General features: G+C 40.7%; 2 protein-coding genes and 1 pseudogene across 6 annotated transcripts in view; 2 read left to right on the top strand and 1 right to left on the bottom strand.

Annotated features, from left to right (window-relative positions):
- The window catches only part of LOC309645629 (acyl-coenzyme A synthetase ACSM1, mitochondrial), a 61935-nt gene extending 58797 nt beyond the window's left edge, over nucleotides 1-3138 (bottom strand). For 3 of the 4 annotated variants that reach the window (XM_082431055.1, XM_082431053.1, XM_082431054.1), the window contains exons 1-2: nucleotides 2965-3136; nucleotides 2635-2792 (exon numbers count right to left, since the gene is read on the bottom strand). Coding sequence is in view for 1 of the 4 variants with exons in the window: in XM_082431052.1 (XP_082287178.1) it covers nucleotides 2635-2682 (48 nt within the window). In the remaining 3 variants the exon portion in view is untranslated. Of the gene's footprint in view, nucleotides 1-2634; nucleotides 2793-2964 lie in introns of all 4 variants that reach the window. The other variant, XM_082431052.1, reaches the window with a different exon arrangement.
- Nucleotides 3139-3486: 348 nt separating this feature from the next.
- LOC309644893 (14-3-3 protein epsilon pseudogene) lies at nucleotides 3487-6397 on the top strand (annotated as a pseudogene). Its single transcript has 2 exons — nucleotides 3487-3516; nucleotides 4576-6397. The product of its transcript is annotated as a 14-3-3 protein epsilon pseudogene (transcript).
- On the top strand, nucleotides 5654-19455 carry LOC309644894 (acyl-coenzyme A synthetase ACSM4, mitochondrial-like; the record flags this gene model as incomplete). Its single annotated transcript, XM_082429159.1, is given in 12 exon segments — nucleotides 5654-5680; nucleotides 6281-6433; nucleotides 11610-11890; nucleotides 14258-14401; nucleotides 14814-14882; nucleotides 16487-16551; nucleotides 16554-16602; nucleotides 16604-16607; nucleotides 17254-17334; nucleotides 17441-17569; nucleotides 18768-18803; nucleotides 18805-19455. Coding segments are annotated over 12 exon segments (1083 nt in total). The 3' UTR covers nucleotides 18850-19455.
- Nucleotides 19456-19560: the final 105 nt, after the last annotated feature.

Genomic DNA, 19560 nt, shown 5'->3' on the forward strand with positions numbered 1-19560 from the left:
TCACACCATGGTTGAACATTTTCAAAAAAGGAACAAACAGCCAAGTGATTCATTGTGACTGGCTCAGTTGTTCTGAATAATCCTTGTTTTTATTTTGTTCCCATGCATACCTTTCAGCAGTAACAAACAGAATCAAATATTTCCAATTCAAAGAGATATTCAAAGATTGGTAGAATGTACAGTGAGTTTGAGGGGTTTCAGGCTAAAGGAGAAAGAAGTGACCATGAGGTGGCAGTAGCATGCAACAAGCTTCGTGTGGGCAACTCTGACAAGGTTTGCATGAAGAGAAGTCCATCACAGCAGGAGACCTTCCAATGGTTACTACCCAGAAGCAGAAGGTGGCCAGGCATCTCTCTGGGAAGAGGGGAACTGGAGAGGAAGCTGACGTGCCTAAGTGAGGTCCCTGCGCTGCCAGGCTGGGAGTCTCAGAGCACTCAGAAGGGCAGCAGTAGCTTGGGGTCTTGCAGGGCTACAGGGTTGAACTTACCTACAATTAGCAGATGTTGGGCACAGTTTCACGGGATATGAAAATCAGGAACGACGTAAATGACTAAAACTCTCTTACTGAGGCTATGTTTTAAAACACTCAATGTATAAAAATTTGAGTTTAGCACCAGGAGGCTTTTGAGCTAACGGGGGTACCAGCCTGCCAATACACCAGAGCCATCTTTGGCTCATTGATAGAACATAAACAGAATTGGTTACCACAAAGATACAGTGTTTCACCATGATCTTTTCTAAAACAGAAGGGTTTAAAAGAATTATTCAAACTCATAATTTACTAGATGATGTTTTCCAGCTAGTGATAAAATCAATTTAAAGAATAAAAGAATATTTTATCTAAGTGACTTAGATTCTGATAAGTTTCATGCAATAACTAATTCACTTCTTAGGAGATCATAAGAATATACTGAAAGCTCAGAATGTTTCTGAGTTAAGAGGAATTATAGGTTATTATACTGTTGATAAACCTAATCATATAGCTAATGATGGATGGAGATATGGCCCTTATTTATGTAATAAAATTCAAAATGAATTTTAAATGCTACTAGGAAATTAGGTTAGACCTGGAAAATATTGAGAATATAAGAAGAAAAAATACCTCTCCTTTTTCAAATTCGATGAACTGGTGGGATAGTCTCATGTCTAATATACATATATTCAATAAGTACATACACATAAAATATCAAATGAAGAAATACACTATGATGAAATCAAATCATCCTGATGCAATGAGATTCGATTATATATGTAACTTGTCATTACAGGATGATATTTTCAACTCAGTTGAAAGTTAATAAAGATATATAAAAACCAATTCTGATATTAAATAAAGCCACATGCTCAGTACAAGGCCTATCTCCTTTCTTACAGCAAATGAAAGGAGGCTTGAAAGTATGGGTGATGAATGTAAAATGTAGGAAGACATATGAATATAATATCTAAATTAGAAAATACGCAAAGAAGAGGGACTTCCCCGGTGGCGCAGTGGTTAAGAATCCGCCTGCCAATGCAGGGAACATGGGTTCGAGCCCTGGTCCAGGAAGATCCCACATGCTGTGGAGCAACTAAGCCCGTGCACCATAACTACTGAGCCTGCACTCTAGAGCCCGTGAGCCACAGCTACCGAAGCCCACGTGCCTAGAGCCCGTGCTCCGCAACAAGAGAAGCCACCACAATGAGCAGCCCGCACACTGCAACGAAGACCCAACGCAGTCAAAAATAAATAAAAATAAATAAATAAATTTAACCAAAAAAAAAAAAAAAAGAAAATACGCAAAAAAGAAAAATATAGAAATTGGAAATGTATGAAGGTAAGCATCAATGTTCATATAGTTAAAAACACCATCATGCTGCTGCTTCTAAAACTGATACACAGATTTTGCTTAGTGCCATATTAACCAATTCTAATGTGGTCTTGATCATTTAATTAACAATAAGTAACAGTGGGGTCCTGTGAATGAGGTTTTAGTAAGCTTAAATCATTCAAACTTAGTTAAGATCGTCATAGATCATGAGAAATTATAAAACACAGCAAGTCTCTCAACTGAAAAGGAGACAAGCTAACAAGTATATTCTTTTTTTTTTTTTTTTAAAGTAGAGGGAAAGATTTTTTTTTTTAATTAATTTATTTTTGGCTGTGTTGGGTCCTCGCTTTATGCGAGGGCTTTCTCTAGTTGCGGCAAGCGGGGGCCGCTCCTCATCGCGGTGCGCGGGCCTCTCACTGTCGCGGCCTCTCCTGTTGCGGAGCACAGACTGCAGACGCGCAGGCTCAGTAATTGTGGCTCACGGGTCCAGTTGCTCCACGGCATGTGGGATCCTCCCAGACCAGGGCTCGAACCCGTGTCCCCTGCATTGGCAGGCAGACTCCCAACCACTGCGCCCAGAGAAGCCCCAAGTATATTCTTAAAACATTATTAGTGACCTTGCTTTCATTAAAGACAGTAAAGTAAAATTATAATAAATTCTGCTTTGGATATATATGAAATATTTAAGTTTAAAATAACGTAAGTTTTATTACACTTACTTGTCAGGTTTTCCATAGTTTTCAGCTACTTCAACGCTGTTGGAAAACTTGAGCCATTAAAAATTAGTGAAAGCATGTATGCACTGGAGTGCGTTTTCGCTTTTTACCTGGGGTTCTGGTTCCAACATGACTCGGAAAGCGGGTCCCCAGCTCATTCTCCTCGAAGGTCCCGATATTGAGTATTGAGTGTGTTCGCGTCCCACTCAAGGGATCTCCCCTTCCTCTGAGCTCGTGCTGGGATTTCTCCCCAGAAACATCCTCGAATCTGTACAGAAACAAGGAAACAAGCCACTGCAGCCCTGATTTAGAGTCGTCAAGCCCTCAACCAACGGATACTTCAGTCAATAAGCCTTGTTCAAACATTCTTAGAGAAAGTAAAGAATAAAACACCAGGAACAGCCCGGAAAACGCAAGTGTCCCGGGGAAGCCCCACAAACCTCCCCGCTCCGCGCTCAGCCGGCTGAGGACGCTTCCTACGCACGGCGGCTGGTCCAGAGCCTCCGCAGTCGCTCCCTCAGTCAAGGAACCTTTGGAAACGGAGCGGCGGTTCTCACTGCGGAAGCAGCGCCCGAGGCCGTGGGGCGGGAACCCGGGCCGCCCTGAGGCGCCTTTGGTCGGAGAAGACGCGCGCGCCCGCCCCCTGCCGGCCTTCGCTGCGCACTGCATGGAGGGAAACCGCCCCGTGCCCGTTAGCCGTGACCGCGCGCCCCCTCCTGGCCGTTCTGGGAACGTCCTGGGAAATTCTCAGCGAGGTGGTCACTAAGCTGGGGCACTGCTCCAGCCAAGACTTTCCTCGATCGGGCCGTGTCTTACCCACAGGGGCTGGAAAACAAAGAAATCTTTGGGTTTTTTGAGTGTTGAATGAAACGAAGAATTTATGTATGTATTTGCATAATTTGTACTGCTGTAAGCACTGGCCGCATAAATACAGACTACTACTTACACATGCTAAACGGCAGATGATTGTGTTTAACCATGAAAATATTTCGGTGAAACCAAATTTTCACATTCTTTACACGAGTTTTCCATTTCGCTTTCATCTTCTTCATTTTTAAAAAAGCATTTCTGGTCATTTTTAAATATGTGAAATTCAGTTTATACCAGACAATTTCTCTAGCATCACCATCTTGATCGTGAGAGCTTATTTTAAAAGTTGCCATTTGGTGACATACACATGACAGGGTCAGAATGCAAACCTAGAGGAAGCTACATACCTGTTGTTAACTCCTTGGCTGATGTTTTCCATGAAAAGTGCTTTAGAGATGGCAGATGGATGAAATAACTTCCATCAGTCCCACAAGTGACCAATTTTATTACCTTCAAATAATAACTTCCATCACTTCACAACCAGAGGAAGACTTGGTGAAGCAAGAATTTTCTGCTTTGACCTAAGAGAAGGCTGTGGTGTTTCAAACTGACCACCTACCATCCCCAGATTGGCAGTGGGCATGAGGATAGCAACCCAATACCCTGGTGCATGTTGCTGGTGCCAGAGAGAGCAGTATGGACCTTATTCTAAAATAATTTTGGTTGTGGGTCTCAACCAGTCTGTAGGCTCCCTCAAGGAGCAGTGGAAAGGCTTCCTTTGTTTTGCAGGGTTAAAAGTATTCTCTGGGCTGAGTCGACTTCACACGCACCTTTTCCCAAAAGCATTTAAAGGCATGCATATTTCTGGCCTAAGAAGCCTGGGCAATTTAAGGCTAATGGGTTGAGGTGCAACTTTTCATAGGGAAAATAGAGCATTTGATGCTGTCTGCAGCACGGTCGCGTGTGTTCATGTGCACACTACTCTCAAGGAAAATGTGAGCCACAATTGTTTAGGAATCACTGGTACAAATGTTTCACTGAGAGTAACAGAATGAATACACGTCCCCGTGTTCACTCATTCATGCATTCGCTCATTGACCAAATATGTTCCAGACCTTATTTTGGTTCTGAGAAGTAAATGGTAACTGACAAAATGTCCCTACCCAAAGAGCTCCCTTCTAGTGAAGAGGGGCGTGAAAAAAACAAGGAAAAGCCAAAGAAACAATCAAACAAAATAAAAGAAATTGTGGGAGAGTGTCGGAGAAGCTATCCCCTTCCGTCCAAGGCCCGTAGACCCTGCCGGAGCCGCTGCCGCTGTGGATGATTGGGAGGATCCGGTGCACCAAGGGAAGCTGGCCGAGCAGGCTGAGCGATACCACAAAATGGCGGAATCAATGAAGAAAGCAGCAGGGATGGATGTGGAGTTGACAGCTGAAGAAAGAAACCTCCTATCTGTTGCATATAAAAATGTGATTGGAGCTAGCAGAGCTTCCTGGAGAATAATCATCAGCATTGAACAGAAAGAAAAAAAAAGGGAGAAGACAAACTAAAATGATGGGAGAATACTGGCAAATGGTTGAGACTGAGCTAAAGTTAATCTGTTGTGACATTCTGGACATTCTGGACAAGGTTTTCTAATTATAAAATCAAAGAGGACTACCGCAGGTATCTGGCTGAATTTCAGGAAGGAGGCTGCAGAGAACAGCCTAGTGGCTTACAAAGCTGCTAGTGATATTGCAATGGCAGAACTTCCAACACATCCCATTCACTTAGGTCTTGCTCTCAATTTTTCTGTATTCTACTATGAAATTCTTAATTCCCCTGACCATACCTGCAGGTTGGCAAAAGCAGCTTTTGATGATGCAACTGCAGAACTGGATACGCTGATTGAAGAAAGCTACAAGGACTCTACACGTATCATGGAATCGTTATGTGATAATCTGACACTATGGACTTCAGACACGAAGGGTGATGGTGAAGACCAGGATAAAGAAGTGCTGCAGGATGTGGAAGATGAAAAATCAGTGAGACACAAAAGCCAACAAGAGAAACCACCTCTGACCACTCTGCACCTTCCCATTTCACCCCTCTGGGAAATTCCCCCATTGTCACTGAGAACCACCAAATCTGACTTTTACCTTTGGTCTCAGAATTTAGGTTCCTGCCCTGCTGTTTTTTGTTTTTTAACAGTTTTCAAAAGTTCTTTTTTTTTTTTTAATCTTTTTTTTATCCTAACTTTTAAAAATTTACTAGTGAAAAAAATTCACTAGTCACCAATGCAGGTTGCTGAGTACCAACTTGATATGCTGAAAATCGATAATGATAACAAGAAGAAAGAATCAAGCAGTAAAATAACCCTCGGCCCTAGGCAGCAACTTAACCTCTCAAAGTTCCAGTTTCCTCATTTGTCAAATAATGGTACTAGTAGTGCCTCCTTTATAAGAGTTTTGTAAAGATTACATAAAATAATAGCATATGGGATCCCAGGAAATTATGAAGTATTGTATGCATGTTAAATATAGCTGTTATTACTATGGGAACAGTTTCCAAATGAAACAGATCTCCGAAGATGAAACAGACTCCTAGCATCTGGATTGACGTGCTTACAAGACCCTGAGGAGCAATTCAATATTCTCAGCCTCTGATCCAAGCAGCTTACCTAAAGGGTTAAGTGTAGATTCTCTATTCTGATATGATTTGCAACTTCTCCATCAAAACCTATGCTGGGTTACAATTGCTGTAGTTCCTCACTCACCACGGACAGAGTATGCTCCCTAAGGTCCCAGCTAATGGTCCAAGCTGCATGTCCATGTACTCCCTGGGGTCTCCTGCATAACAAGGTCCCTGGGGTTTATCATCACTGGAAGAAATCTTGGTCCTTCCAAAAGAATCATTAGAGGGATGGTGGCAATCTAATTGTGGTGACTTATTACCTTGCCTTCCTAGTTGCCTTCTGGCCGGTGCTTTCACAAAGGTCACCAGCTTTGGGCACCTCTGACTCTTGCTGACTTTGAAGCCATAAATCGCTGTGAGAGATCATTGCCTAAGAACTTTAACTTTGCTGGGGATGTGCTGGACCAGTGGTCCCAAAAAGAGAAGGTATAAGATGATGGGCTTCCCTTAGACGCTTAGTGTCCACCTATCTCTCAACCTTCCATTTCCTTGTTCTGTGGTCTGCTTTTAATTCCATTCTTTCATCCCTCTGGTTTCCTTTGTTTGTTTTCCAATTGCCCTCCTCTCTCCCCAGGGAAGAACTTTGCTCCTCAACTATGTATGGCTGCCTTTTTCCTCAGCCCCCCCTCAACATGATTACTCACAGAGTTATGCCTCTTTCCCTTCATTTTCTCGAAGTCCCACATAGTCACTCTCTGCTCTCCAATTCATTTGCTGGGGTTAGTCACAAAAAGCAGTAATTTGAGCTTTGGTTTTACGAATAGTTATTGTTGCCGTGATTGGGAAAGAAAGAGGTTGAGAAGAATAAAGCAATAAGCCTTATGACACATTTAGTGTAGCCTCAGGTCAAGGTCCCTGCTTACCAACCCCCCACCTCCTGCCAGGTACTAAGCTGAACATTTTACCTACCCGTGCTTACCAGAATGCACTGCAAGGACCTGTGCTTCAGAAGATACACTAGACATACAAGGTACTGAATATGTGGAATCAATCCTTCCTATTAAAGAGAGGGGAAAGTCTTCCTTCAAATCCATTGTCTTTAACAGCGCTCTTACACTTGGTAAACTCACTTTTGAACCGAGAGTGGGTGGAAGTTGAAAATCTCTAGATAAAATTTAAGGACATATTTTATTTTCAGTATACATATTTATTTTTCAGTAACCCACTTTCAGCAAGTGGTACCGATTTTCCCATATGGTGGTAAACACATTTTCCTTCTTAAGTAAAAGTACACAAGTAAAAGTGAGTCGATGTAAAGAAGAATACAAAGAAGAATACAAAGATAGATCTGGCAAAATAGTGATTCTCAAATGACTAAAGACTGAGAAATACTGACATATATTATTTCATCAAATCCCCACCACCACCCTGGGGGGTTGCAGATAAGGAACTTAACCTCATAGAAGTTAAGCTACTTATCCCAGGTCACCAGTTCCAAAGGTAAATGAACCAGCTCCTGATCTTACAGAGCTTTCATCCATAGGATCGGGACGCATCTGTGATACTGCACAGTATAATGGAGTCCCCTGGAACGTGAGCACAAAGCTGCAGGAACACAGAGAAGTCAGAGAGGAGAAGTGGGAGCTAAGAAAGGCTTCACCAAGGAAGTGAAATGGAAGTTGGGTTTTGAAGTATTTTCCAACCAGGGAAAGTAAAAGAGCATTCCAGATAGGGGAAGAAGGAGGAGTGATATTTTCCCCCAGGTAATACATAAAGCAAAGAGGTTTTGCAGTACAGATGACTCACTTTCTAGAATCATGTATAAGAAGTTTCCTCCAGAAAGCAATCAAGTTGATGCTCCTCCAGCAAAGGCCCTCCATCTTATTCTCTGTTACCTATGAAACCCAGAGCTTGGCCTTTTGGGTAAAAAAAAATGATAAGTTCCTAATCAGTCTTAGTCCGTTCATTAGGGCTTTTGGTTGGAACAGAATCTAACTTAAGCAAGAAAGAAAGTTATCGGAGGGGGTGGGAGGGAGATGCAAGAGGGAGGAGATATGGGGATATATGTATACATATAGCTGATTCACTTTGTTATACAGCAGAAACCAACAGAACATAGTAAAGCAATTATACTCCAATGAAGATGTTTAAAAAAAGAAATTTATCGGAGGGATGTGGAAGAGCTTGCAAAACTGGGTTGGAAGCTGGAGTTTTAACTAGGACAGGAACCAGAACAGATGCATAAGCACCAATAGCCAATAGACTGCAATCATGATGCAATAATAATAAAACTACCTTAAGAGGTAAGTATTACTGTGATGCCCATTTTGTAAGAGAGGAAACTGATGTTCAGAAAGGTTAAGAAGCTTGCCCAGAGTCACAGAGCTAGAAAGCTATGCAACTGGGACTTAAACACAAAACTCTATCAAAGCAAATGTGGGTACCAATGCCTCTTTGCAGTGCTGGTTATGATGTGTTCATCCAGATGCTCTAGAACTAACCTCTCTGAATATATTTGGATTCTCCCTGACATGGAAGTACAAAAGGAAGAAAAAGGATTTTATAACACAAGGATTTGTAAGACTATGGCTGTAGGTTCCAGCTGGAAAACCTCTGCCTCTTTCCAGATAGAAAGATTAATGTATTCAATGACACATTTTCTCCCACAGTAGTAATTTATAACATACCCCAAATAAAATTTCTATAGGATTCTTTTCCCCTCTATTACAGAAGTCAGCAAAAACCATGGCCTATGGGTTGGCCATCTATTTTTGTAAATAAAGTTTTAATGGAATACAACCACGCTCACTTCTTTTACATATTGTCTATAGTTCTTTTTGCTCTACGACAGCAGAATTGCTAATTGAGACAGAGATGGTATGGCCCACAAAGCCTAAAATGTTTACTATCTTGCCCTTTACTGAAAAGGTTTTCCAATCCCTGCTCTAGAACACAACATAAATGTTTATAAGTCAATTAAAAATAAATAAGAGGGCTTCCCTGGTGGCGCAGTGGTTGAGAATCTGCCTGCTAATGCAGGGGACACGGGTTCGAGCCCTGGTCTGGGAAGATCCCACATGCCACGGAGCAACTAGGCCCGTGAGCCACAACTACTGAGCCTGCGCGTCTGGAGCCTGTGCTCCGCAACAAGAGAGGCCACGATAGTGAGAGGCCCGCGCACCGTGATGAAGAGTGGCCCCCGCTTGCCGCAACTAGAGAAAGCCCTAGCACAGAAACGAAGACCCAACATAGCAATCAATCAATAAATAAATCTTTAAATAAATAAATAAATAAATAAATAAATAAGAATACCAAAGGATATACTACTATACAGAACACAAAAACGTTTGTTGCAATATCATTTATAATAGAAAAAATGGAAACAACTATATAGGAACAATTAAATAACTTATAAACTTAGCTGAGAATAAAGTTTAGTGGAGGTGTGTTTATTGCTAGTTGAAATTATGATGCCTCAATTTCATGGGATGTCATTAAAAAGATAATAATAAGGATTTCATAATGGTGTTGAAAAATGCTCTTATTGCCAATATTAAAAACAGCAATATATAAAATTCTTTTTGCATTCACTATAAAAAGGAACTTGCAAATGTGAAACTGGGTTGGAAGGAGATTAAAGGTGGTTTATTTGTGAGAAAAAATGTACTAATATTACTTAACATAATGTATGCAATTTGTGAAATGCTGAGATTAAAAACAAACCCACAAGCTGAATGGTCAAAAATATACAGTTAATTAAATCTTAAACAAGCAGCTGAGGATTATGTTCTCAAGCTCAGAATAATTAAATCTTCTGAGTGAATATTGAGATGCTAGTACTATACACCACATGGCAAAATATTTTGCTTTTGCTGTGAAGTGTATACAGTCTAAAATTCACTAGAAGAGAACTTCCTCTTGACCCCCAACCTATCCATTGAATACATTCACATCACAAATCCACCAAGAGTACTAATAATTTCTGAGCCACTAAGAACAAGCGGTTTGCAAAATAAATAATCTTATATTTTTATACTGAGTGAATGATAAGAGATGTTTTCTTGATTAACTTCCTTATCATCACATATTTATTCATTTTCTCAAGAGGGGATGACATGTAAGAGCTTTTAAAATATATGCAGTAATTAAAGTTTCCTTCCTAGGAACTCAATTCCACATCTCCCTATTTAGCTGACTTCAGGAAACTCACCAAGAAATAAGGAGTCTGGTATATGACACAGGTCTTTGGAGTCTGGGAAGCCTATCTCTGAATCTTGGTTCTGCCACTTACTCACTTTGCAACACTTGGGCTGGTTGCCATCTATACACTGGGATTAATTTTAAGTGAGATAGCAGGCACTTATCAAGTACTCAGTAAATGGTAGTGGCGGTTTGTAATGCTTTACATACATTCCACTTTCTTCCCATTGATTTGCTTTAGAAAGTGCAAACCGTCTTCCCTCTGTTTTTCATCTAATTCTGCCATATATGTTCTTCTCATAAGGAACTAGTACTTTAAAATCAGGCCCATCTCAGGCCAGTGTTTATAATTATCTTTTTTTCTTTTTTAATTTATTTATTTATTTATTTTTGGCTGTGTTGGGTCTTCGTTTCTGTGCGAGGGCTTTCTCCAGTTGTGGCAAGCGGGGGCCACTCTTCATCGCGGTGCGTGGGCCTCTCATTGTCGCGGCCTCTCTTGTTGCGGAGCACAGGCTCCAGACGCGCAGGCTCAGTAGTTGTGGCTCACGGGCCCAGTTGCTCCGCGGCATGGGGGATCCTCCCAGACCAGGGCTCGAACCCATGTCCCCCGCATTAGCAGGCAGACTCTCAACCACTGCGCCACCAGGGAAGCCCAGGCCAGTGTTTAGAATGAAGTGAGAAGCTGGGATAAATCAAGCATTGCCAAAGTAATGTAGGCGAACTTTGATGATGCCAGACCACTGGGAAGACCCAGGTTTGAGGGCTGACTCTGCCACTTGCCAGCTATGACCCAATCTCATATTCCATCAAATGGCAACAACTACATGGATCTACACGGTTGCTTACAACAGTGGTCTCCAAGCTTTTATGGTTACACAGTCTATCAATAAAAATATTTGGGACACATATACTCCCATCTGGATATAGTTATTTAAGTTGTTCTACTCTGCTAATATAGTATGTATATTATAAAATACATACAAAAATGAGATAAATTCATAAATAGAATTCTAATATCTCAAATAAATTTTTTTTAATTCTCATTTCTTCTCTCATCCCCAGTGGATTATCTTGCCAAACTCACTTTGGAGACCACTGGTTCAGAGGACTGAATGAGATGATGTTCATGAAAATGTGTTATAACCTGTAAAGTGCTATTTAAGTGTTACATAATAATGACTCAAATGTTCCACAAAAATGATACATAATAATAGCCCACCATTATAATGCCTACTTTATACCAGACACTATTATTCTTCCCATTTTACAGAGAAGGAAAGGAACACACAGAGAGATCAAGTAACATGCTCAAGGTCACAAAGCTAGTAAGTTGCAAGGACAGGATCAGATCCAGGGACTGTCAGACTCTGAAGCCAGTGCTCTAAGGATCTCCCAGGGATCAGGGTCCCGTGGGATGGCCCTGGGGACCAAGGCAAGGGTAGCTGAAGGTTAGATTTCGTAGCTCCTTGCCACCCAGGCACAAAGTCCAAGTTTCCACAGTCCACAGTCTACTCAGGGCCCTCCCTCTTTCCCAGGGCTTGTCTTCGTGCCAGGAACAACCCAGCTGACAGCAAAAGACATCCTCCATTGGCTGCAAGCATCCAAAGTCAAGTGCACTGTAGCCAGTGAGGAGGTGATCCCAGCAGTGGAGTCCATTGTTTCAGAGTGTCCCGGCTTGAAGACCAAATTCCTGTTGTCTCCACACAGCCAGAATCGGTGGCTCAGCTTCCAAGAGTTATTTCAGTGAGTATTTTCCCTGCCTCATCTGTAGTGCCAGCAATAACACCAGTCACAACTACATCTCAGAGTCTCCTTGATTCCAAGGACTCAGCATACTGTGGGTTGATCTAGGCTTCTTCCCAGGAAAGAATCACCTAATAAAAGGTGTTTAAGGGACTTCCCTGGTGGTGCAGTGGTTAAGAATCCGCCTCCCAATGCAGGGGACACGGGTTTGAGCCCTGTTCCGGGAAGATCCCACATGCCGCGGAGCAACTAAGTCCGTGCACCACAACTCCATAGCCTGTGCTCTAGAGCCCACGAGCCACAACTACTGAGCCCACGTGCCTAGAGCCCATGCTCCGCAACAAGAGAAGCCACTGCAGTGAGAAGCCCGTGCACTGCAATGAAGGGTAGCCCCTGCTCGCTGCAACTAGAGAAAGCAGCAACAAAGACCCAACACAGCCAAAAATAAACAAATGAATTTATTTTTTTTTAAAAAGTGTTTAAGGACAGAAGGAAGGGATGTAGCTCTGCTTCCATTTCTCTGCTTCCTACCAGGGCCTGAGATGAGTATCCTGCCTGGCTTGGCTCTTGCTTAACTCCCAACACTCTCAGTGCCTTGACACCCTCTGGCCACCATTTTATTCTTCGAACGTGGCCCATCTCAGGGCCTTTGCACCTGCTGTTTCTTCCATCTGGAATGCTCTTCCTTAGTCCTTTTCACAGTTGACGCCTTCCTGTCAGATTTCAGCTCTAATGTTTTATCATCAGTGAGGCTGTCCATGACCAACCTGTCTAGAGTAGAGTTCCAAGCCACTCTATCACATCCTGGTGTTTTCTTCATGGTACTCATCACTATCCAGATATCATATCCATTCATTTGTTCCTTTATTTACTGTCTATTTTTCTGCTCTACAGTAGGTGTTGACAAATTAGGGCCCATGAGCCAATTCTGGCTCGGTATTCACTTTTATAAATAAAGTTTTATTGGAACACAGCCACACCCATTTGAGTACACATTGTCTATGGCTGCTCTCATCTTACAGGAGCAGAGTTGAGTAGCTACAGCAGAGACTCTATGACCCTCAAAGCCTAAGATATTTACTATCTAGATCTTTACAGAAAAAAATTTGCCAACCCCTGTCCTAAATTGTAACTTCCCAGAAGGCAAAGGCACTGTTTGTCTGTTTGATTGATCACTCTATCCCCAGTTCCTACCATTTAGTTGGTGCTTAAGAAATACTTACTGAGGAATGAATGAACAAACAGATCACTTACCCTCAGGTTTCCTCATATGTAGAATGGAGATAATTATACTGCACATATCTCAAGTGTTGTTTTGAGGATAAAATAAGCTAATATGTGAGAAAGTGCTTCCTAAACTGTAAAAAAAGGGAGTAAAATGTTAATTAATAGTATTATCCTTCAAAGAGCTGTTAAGTAGCTTATGTTTAAAAAAAAAATTCTTCCAGAGAAGCTTATAAAAAGAAGCCATATAAACTCTGTTGAATAAAGGCAGTTTCCTTTGTTGGAATAAAATTTTATCCTACTAGTTAATGTAAACCAAATCCTATTGGTCAATCCCAAAATTCTCTCCCAAGGCCATGCCACAGAATGCTGTTTGTGTCTTTCATAAACTGAGTACCTTTGGATAAGTCAAGTAACATCTCTAAAATTCTGTATCTTAGCCGTAAAATAGGGATAGCATAGTATCTACACAACTGAGTTGTAGAAGAATCAAATGTGATGAAGCATGTGACGCTTTTAGCATAATACCTGGCACAGAGTAATCACTCTGTAAGAATTACAGTAATTATAATTACTATTATGATTATTCTCAAGTTAATAAAGTCATTCAGCAGCGTAGTAATTCCCTAAGGTAGTATTATTCAGATTGAATATGCACATCCCTCAGTAAAATATTTTTTACCACACTCTCCTAATACATGTTTATTTCTTTATAAATTATATACATGTACTTTTGTGCATCACACAAATATCAAAAATAAACATTTTAAAGAATGAATTCTAAAATACATATAATTTGAAGTTCTCCTATTTTCTTCCCCATCCCAGTTGTCTTGCACATCGCCTGGGCAGCAAGCTCCCCCACTTCTAAGACCCCTGTCCTAAACAACCCTGCAACATTCGGCTGAGTCCCCAAGAAACCTTAAAGATGCCACAAAATTCACAGAAGACAGAGGACTTTGAACTCACATGAATTTCACATTGAAATTTACACATTTGGGGAGTATTTTTCAAGATAAAGGGAATCCCCACTTAAAGCCAACAACTTTGGAGTGTCATAACTCCAAAAATACCATGGAAGAAATATCAGAGCTAGACTGGTCTGCCATGTTCAGCCACCATCTTGGGGCCCATATTTTGCAGAACCGCCTCTGCAGAGCACAGCTGTGTGGAGACAGGACGTCAAGAACCAATGGCCATTTATTTCACCAGTGGGACCACAGGCTCTCCCAAGATGGCCCAGCACTTTCAGAGCAGCCTCGGAATTGGGTACACCCTCTGTGGAAGGTAGGCAGGAAACCTGTTTTTTTAAATTCTCCCCTGAACTACCAACATGTGTACCCGATTGCCTAGTTGGCACATCTACTTAGATATCTCCAGTGAAACATCTACAAAATAGAACTCTTAATGTCTTAGCTCAGTAAATGATACCATCTAACCAACTGATCAAGCAAGAACTTAGGAACTGACCTTGAGCCAATCCCCACAGCAGCATGTCTGGCTCCTTCTCCTTTTTGCCAAGTAAATTTACCCACCCAGAAAGGCCTAAAACTATCATATTACTCTATTTTCTTTCTTACTGAGTGACCATGAGATGAGCACATGTTAATGGAAGAGAATAAGAGGCTGTAGACATCACCTCCAGTCATGACCTTTAATTAACCACTGCTGACATCTGTGTCTTTCTCCATCATACCACTTATCCCATCATGACCCTGTGCAGCGCTCCCACTGTGTACTGGATGCTTGTGCAAAAAGACCTTAATAGGTATTTGGGCAGAAATCTCCATTTGAACCACAAACAGAAGTTATAATCCAGCATCACGGATCTCCCCTTTTCAGCACAGGATAGCCCAGAGTTTCTGTCTCGCCACTACTGACATCTTGAACCAAATAATTCTGTGTCATGGAGTGCTGTCCTGTGCTTTGTAGCATGTTGAGCAGCATTCTACCTGGCCTCTACCTACTATATACCAGTAGCACCTCCCTCTCCACCAGTGATGATGACCAAAACTGTCTCCAGACATTGCCTAGAGTCTCCTGGGGGGCAACCCACCCGCCGCATCCCCAGTTTAAGAATCACTGGGAAGGCCTTTAAGGGCAACTGAACATTTTTCCAGAGACAACCAGAGCTCTACAATCCCAGCACTCCCATCACCCCCACCCTAAAAAAAACCCACAACTACATTTATACTGTCTTGAAGTTAATAAAGTCTTATAACTTGAAGCTTATATTCAACTTAGCCAAATCACCTGAACATTAGATGAAGTTACAAAGTATATTTATTTAACTAATATGAATTCAATACATAAGAAGATAAAGGAAGAGAGAAACAATTTAAGTCATCAGAGTCACCCCTTTCTCCCCTAAACGTGGATGCTTCAAAGCCAAAACAAAACAAATGGGAAAAGGACATCCTTTGTTTCCCCAAGGTGTAGACATCTAGGAGGGAGAATGCTATGAGAAACAGAATAAAGCAGATATGAATCTTCTCTTTTCCTGATCAACTCCTTGTGGCCCTCAGAATGTGAACATCTTGCTCACATTTCAAGATTAATTCAAGGGCTATTCTATTTTGAATAGACACAATTCATGTCCTACCAAACCCTACTACCCATTTTGGAGCTCACTGTATCGGTCGGGCTGTTCCAAGCTTTCTCACCCGAGTCCTGTAGGGCAGCTGAGTAGTAAGACACTGGTTAAAAGCTCAAGCTCCAAAGTCAAACAGGCAGGGCTCTGCTACTTTCTAATAGTGGACCTCAATCACTCAAGAGGACCTTGCTAAGCCTGCCTTACCTCCATCCATAAGAGATAGTTAAGAGCTACCTCACAAGGTTCTGGAAAGAATTCAATGTCAGCAGCATGCTTGGTGAGTGAGATACTTGACAAGTGGTAAGTGCAGAGTACAGATTATTCAACACTGTTCTTTATTATTTGGGAGGCCTTGGGAGAATTCTTTAACTTTTTTCAGCCTCAATGTCTTCATTTATAAAATAGGGTTTGTGAAGATTATGAGAGTGCTCCAAAAGCCCTTGTAACATAAAAAATGTTCAATTAATATTAGCTGCCATATTTCTTGGCTCATAATAAGTGCTTAATATCCTTATTAGCATTTTCTCCAACCTTTTCCTCTCTTGAATAACCTGCTAAAATGTAAACTCCACCAGGAATCTTTGTTTTAATCATAACATGCCCCACGTGCCTAGAACAATGTCTGGCAAGAGAGTAGGTGCTCAACAAATATTCACTGAATAAACTTTCCTAAGACTTGCCTCTCCTAGCTCTTTGCTTGTTGCTAATGTCCTAGTTATCTGGCAATGAAAGCCACTCATATTTCTCTCCCCAAAGACCCCATGCAACTCTCTCTTCAGATATAAATTCAAGAAGCTGCGGTATTGCCTGATGGGAGGGGAGCCACTCAATCCAGAGGTGCTGGAACGTGGAAAGTGCAAACTGGACTAATGCTATACAAGGGCTACGGACAGACAGGTGGTATGTTTAATGGACAAAGCTTAAGTTTACCCTTTCAACCCCAGGACTGCCAACTGAGCCCCTGAAGTGCTCCCACCATGCTCTACATTGTGATGGTGTTTCCCAAAACTTCTAAATTGCCCAATTAGGTTTGACTGAAGGGGAATTATGATTATTACTTGGTCTTCCTGCCTCCTCCTCACACAGGATAAGTCTCAGAGGTGTTAGGGGTTGAAGAGGTGCAGAATTGAGTAGCTCATCTTTCCAATGCACTGGGAAGGACCCCAGAGAGCCCCAGTGGGGAGTTACAAGGTGCACTTAATGGCACTCTTAGTCAAAAGGAGTGATTTTCAAAGTGTGGTCCTCAAACCAGCAGTATCAGTAGCACGCAGGAATTTGGCAGAAATACAAACTCTAATACCCCTGCCCCCTCCCTGACCTACAAATGAGAAACTGGGATGGGGCCCAGCAATCTGTTTTAACAATGTTCCAGGTGACTCTGATGCACACTCGAGTTTGAGAACCACTAGTCTCAGATAATGTATTTCAGAAGATGAGACTGAATACTGGGAAAATCAGTCAAAGCTGGGTCTTGGATTTCATTGTCATGATATAGCTACAGAAAATGAAATTTTACATAGTTATATAAAACATGTCCTCTTAATAGGGAATAATTTGTGCCAATCAGAAAGGGCAAGAAATTAAACCAGGTTCAGTGGGGAAAGGAGTACTACCCTATGATGTCCAGGTGGGTAATATCTAACTGGTTCAGTAAAGAACCAGTTAGTGTTCAGCATTGGTCCAAATTCCTGATGTGTCTGAAAAACAAATGTATCAATATAAATTGATTTTTTTTCCTGCAGGTAGTGAAAGCTTTTGTTGTCTTATCTGCACCCTTTAAATCATCCAACCCAGAGAAATTAACTCTTGAACTTCAGGATCATGTAAAAAAATCAACTGCACCTTATAAATATCCAAGAAAGGCAAGTATTGTGCACAAAAGTTAAGTGTGTGTTACCAAATAAGGATCTAAACTAGTAAGTATATAGATTTTACTAGCTTTTGACTTTATAGTAACTCATTATATAAGTAGAAGACACCTGTTTCAACTTTAGCCCTAAGAATTTTGCTTTAAAATATTTTATATTAGGACACTACAAATGTCTGAAGAACTAGAATCTTTAGTCAACTCTGCAATACAAAGTAACTACTAAGGATCTTTATCAGACTAATCAGTCCCATTCCATATGAGGAAAAAAAATTATTTTTTTAAGACAGCAAATTGTTTTTAAAGACAGCACCTGACTTATCTGTCATAGTACTCTTGGGCCATTACACACTCATAAATTCAAAGCAGGGTGCCTTTAAGTATCAAGTGACCAAATTTAAGGCTCAGGATGAAGATATTATCCAAAGAAACTGTGGAATCTTTCCTGAAACCTTCTTCTTCAAAGGAGGGATTTAAGCATAATTCTGTATAAAGACACACAGATGGCACTGCAATTTCCTTCTAGTCTTAGAATCCTATTAGTTGATATTGACTGATCCTCTACGTGAGAATTCCATTTCGACTGGCATCATTTCAGCTAAAATGTAGTTAATTTCAACCTAAGAACTAGTTACATTTTCTCCATTCAAATCACTAAATTAGTGACTAGTTGCTTTTGGGAAATGTTTGAGGACATTTTAAAATACAGTAGTCATATCCTGAGGGAGAACAAAAAGAGTAGTTTACTGTCAAGTCAGGGAATAAGGGGAAAATTGTATAAACTCAAAATTATCTCTAAACCTCCAGGACCCAGCTCTTAAAAGGTCAAAAGCCAAGAATTAACTTGATGTTTCTCTTTGCATTTAGTTGTGGCCTCCATTTCCCTGGGGCAATAGAGACCCAGGTCTGGTTTGAACTGGAGGAAAGCAATAGAATAAAGGGATTATTCTTCTGTCAAAGCATACAGGTGAATTTGCACTAAAAACCAGTATGATGGCGCTCCACTGTCATCTTTATATATAAATGGAACAGTTTCTGGTGACCAAGGCATCCAATTAGCTTCAGTTAAGGCAACACCCAGACGCTGACACTCAATGCCAGAGAGTTTCATGAAAGCTCTCCCCTATTATACTGACAGTTGGGAGAGTAAAAATGGAATCAAGTGTCTCATAATATGTTTTTCTGTTAATTAGGTGGAATTTGTTAAAGAACTCCCAAAGACGATCACTGGGAAAAATCAAACACAACGTTTTAAGAGACCATGAATGGGGTTGAACATAGCCTGACAAGAACACTGTGGTATTAAGTAGTTAACAGGGCTGCTTTCTTTTAGTCCTTGCTTCCTGATAATTCAGTGACTACTCTCTTAAAATGCTTAAGATTTTTCCTGGTTGAAAAATTCAACTGAATTTTTGTTTTGTACTTTGCCAAAAAATAAATAAGTAAAATCTAAAAATATTTGGGAAGAAAATTGTTACTATGACCAAACAACAAAGGCAATGATTAATGACTTGTAGTGTTTAAAATAGCAGGGGTCAAATGATTAATTAGAGAAGCACAACAGACAATGAATTTATCTTCTACCTGATTAATTCAAAATAAAGATTAGAACTATTCTAACAGAAATGCTCAAGACAGAATTTCTTCTGCTTAAAATCTTTATATGCTACTAATTCTTTAAGGTGAATTAAAATATTAATGTTAAAGTAAGGAATGTAAAGAATTCAAAAGCCAATTAAGTGAACTTAATTAAGTACTGTACTATACATTTTGAAGCAAACCCACTGTAAAATATCTAATGCTTGAATAAGATACAAAACGCTTAAGAGTTTTTAGTTATTCAAGAGCAATTAATAAATTTTTGTGTCTTTACTTTTTGGACAATGTACATGACTTTTGATACATAATTTGACATAAAAACATCTTTTATGATATATCTACTTTATGACAATAAAGCAAGAGATTTACTAAGAGGCAGAAAGAAAA

This window comes from Balaenoptera physalus (genome assembly GCF_965194825.1).
Source record: "Balaenoptera physalus genome assembly, chromosome: 16".
NCBI lineage: Eukaryota > Metazoa > Chordata > Mammalia > Artiodactyla > Balaenopteridae > Balaenoptera > Balaenoptera physalus.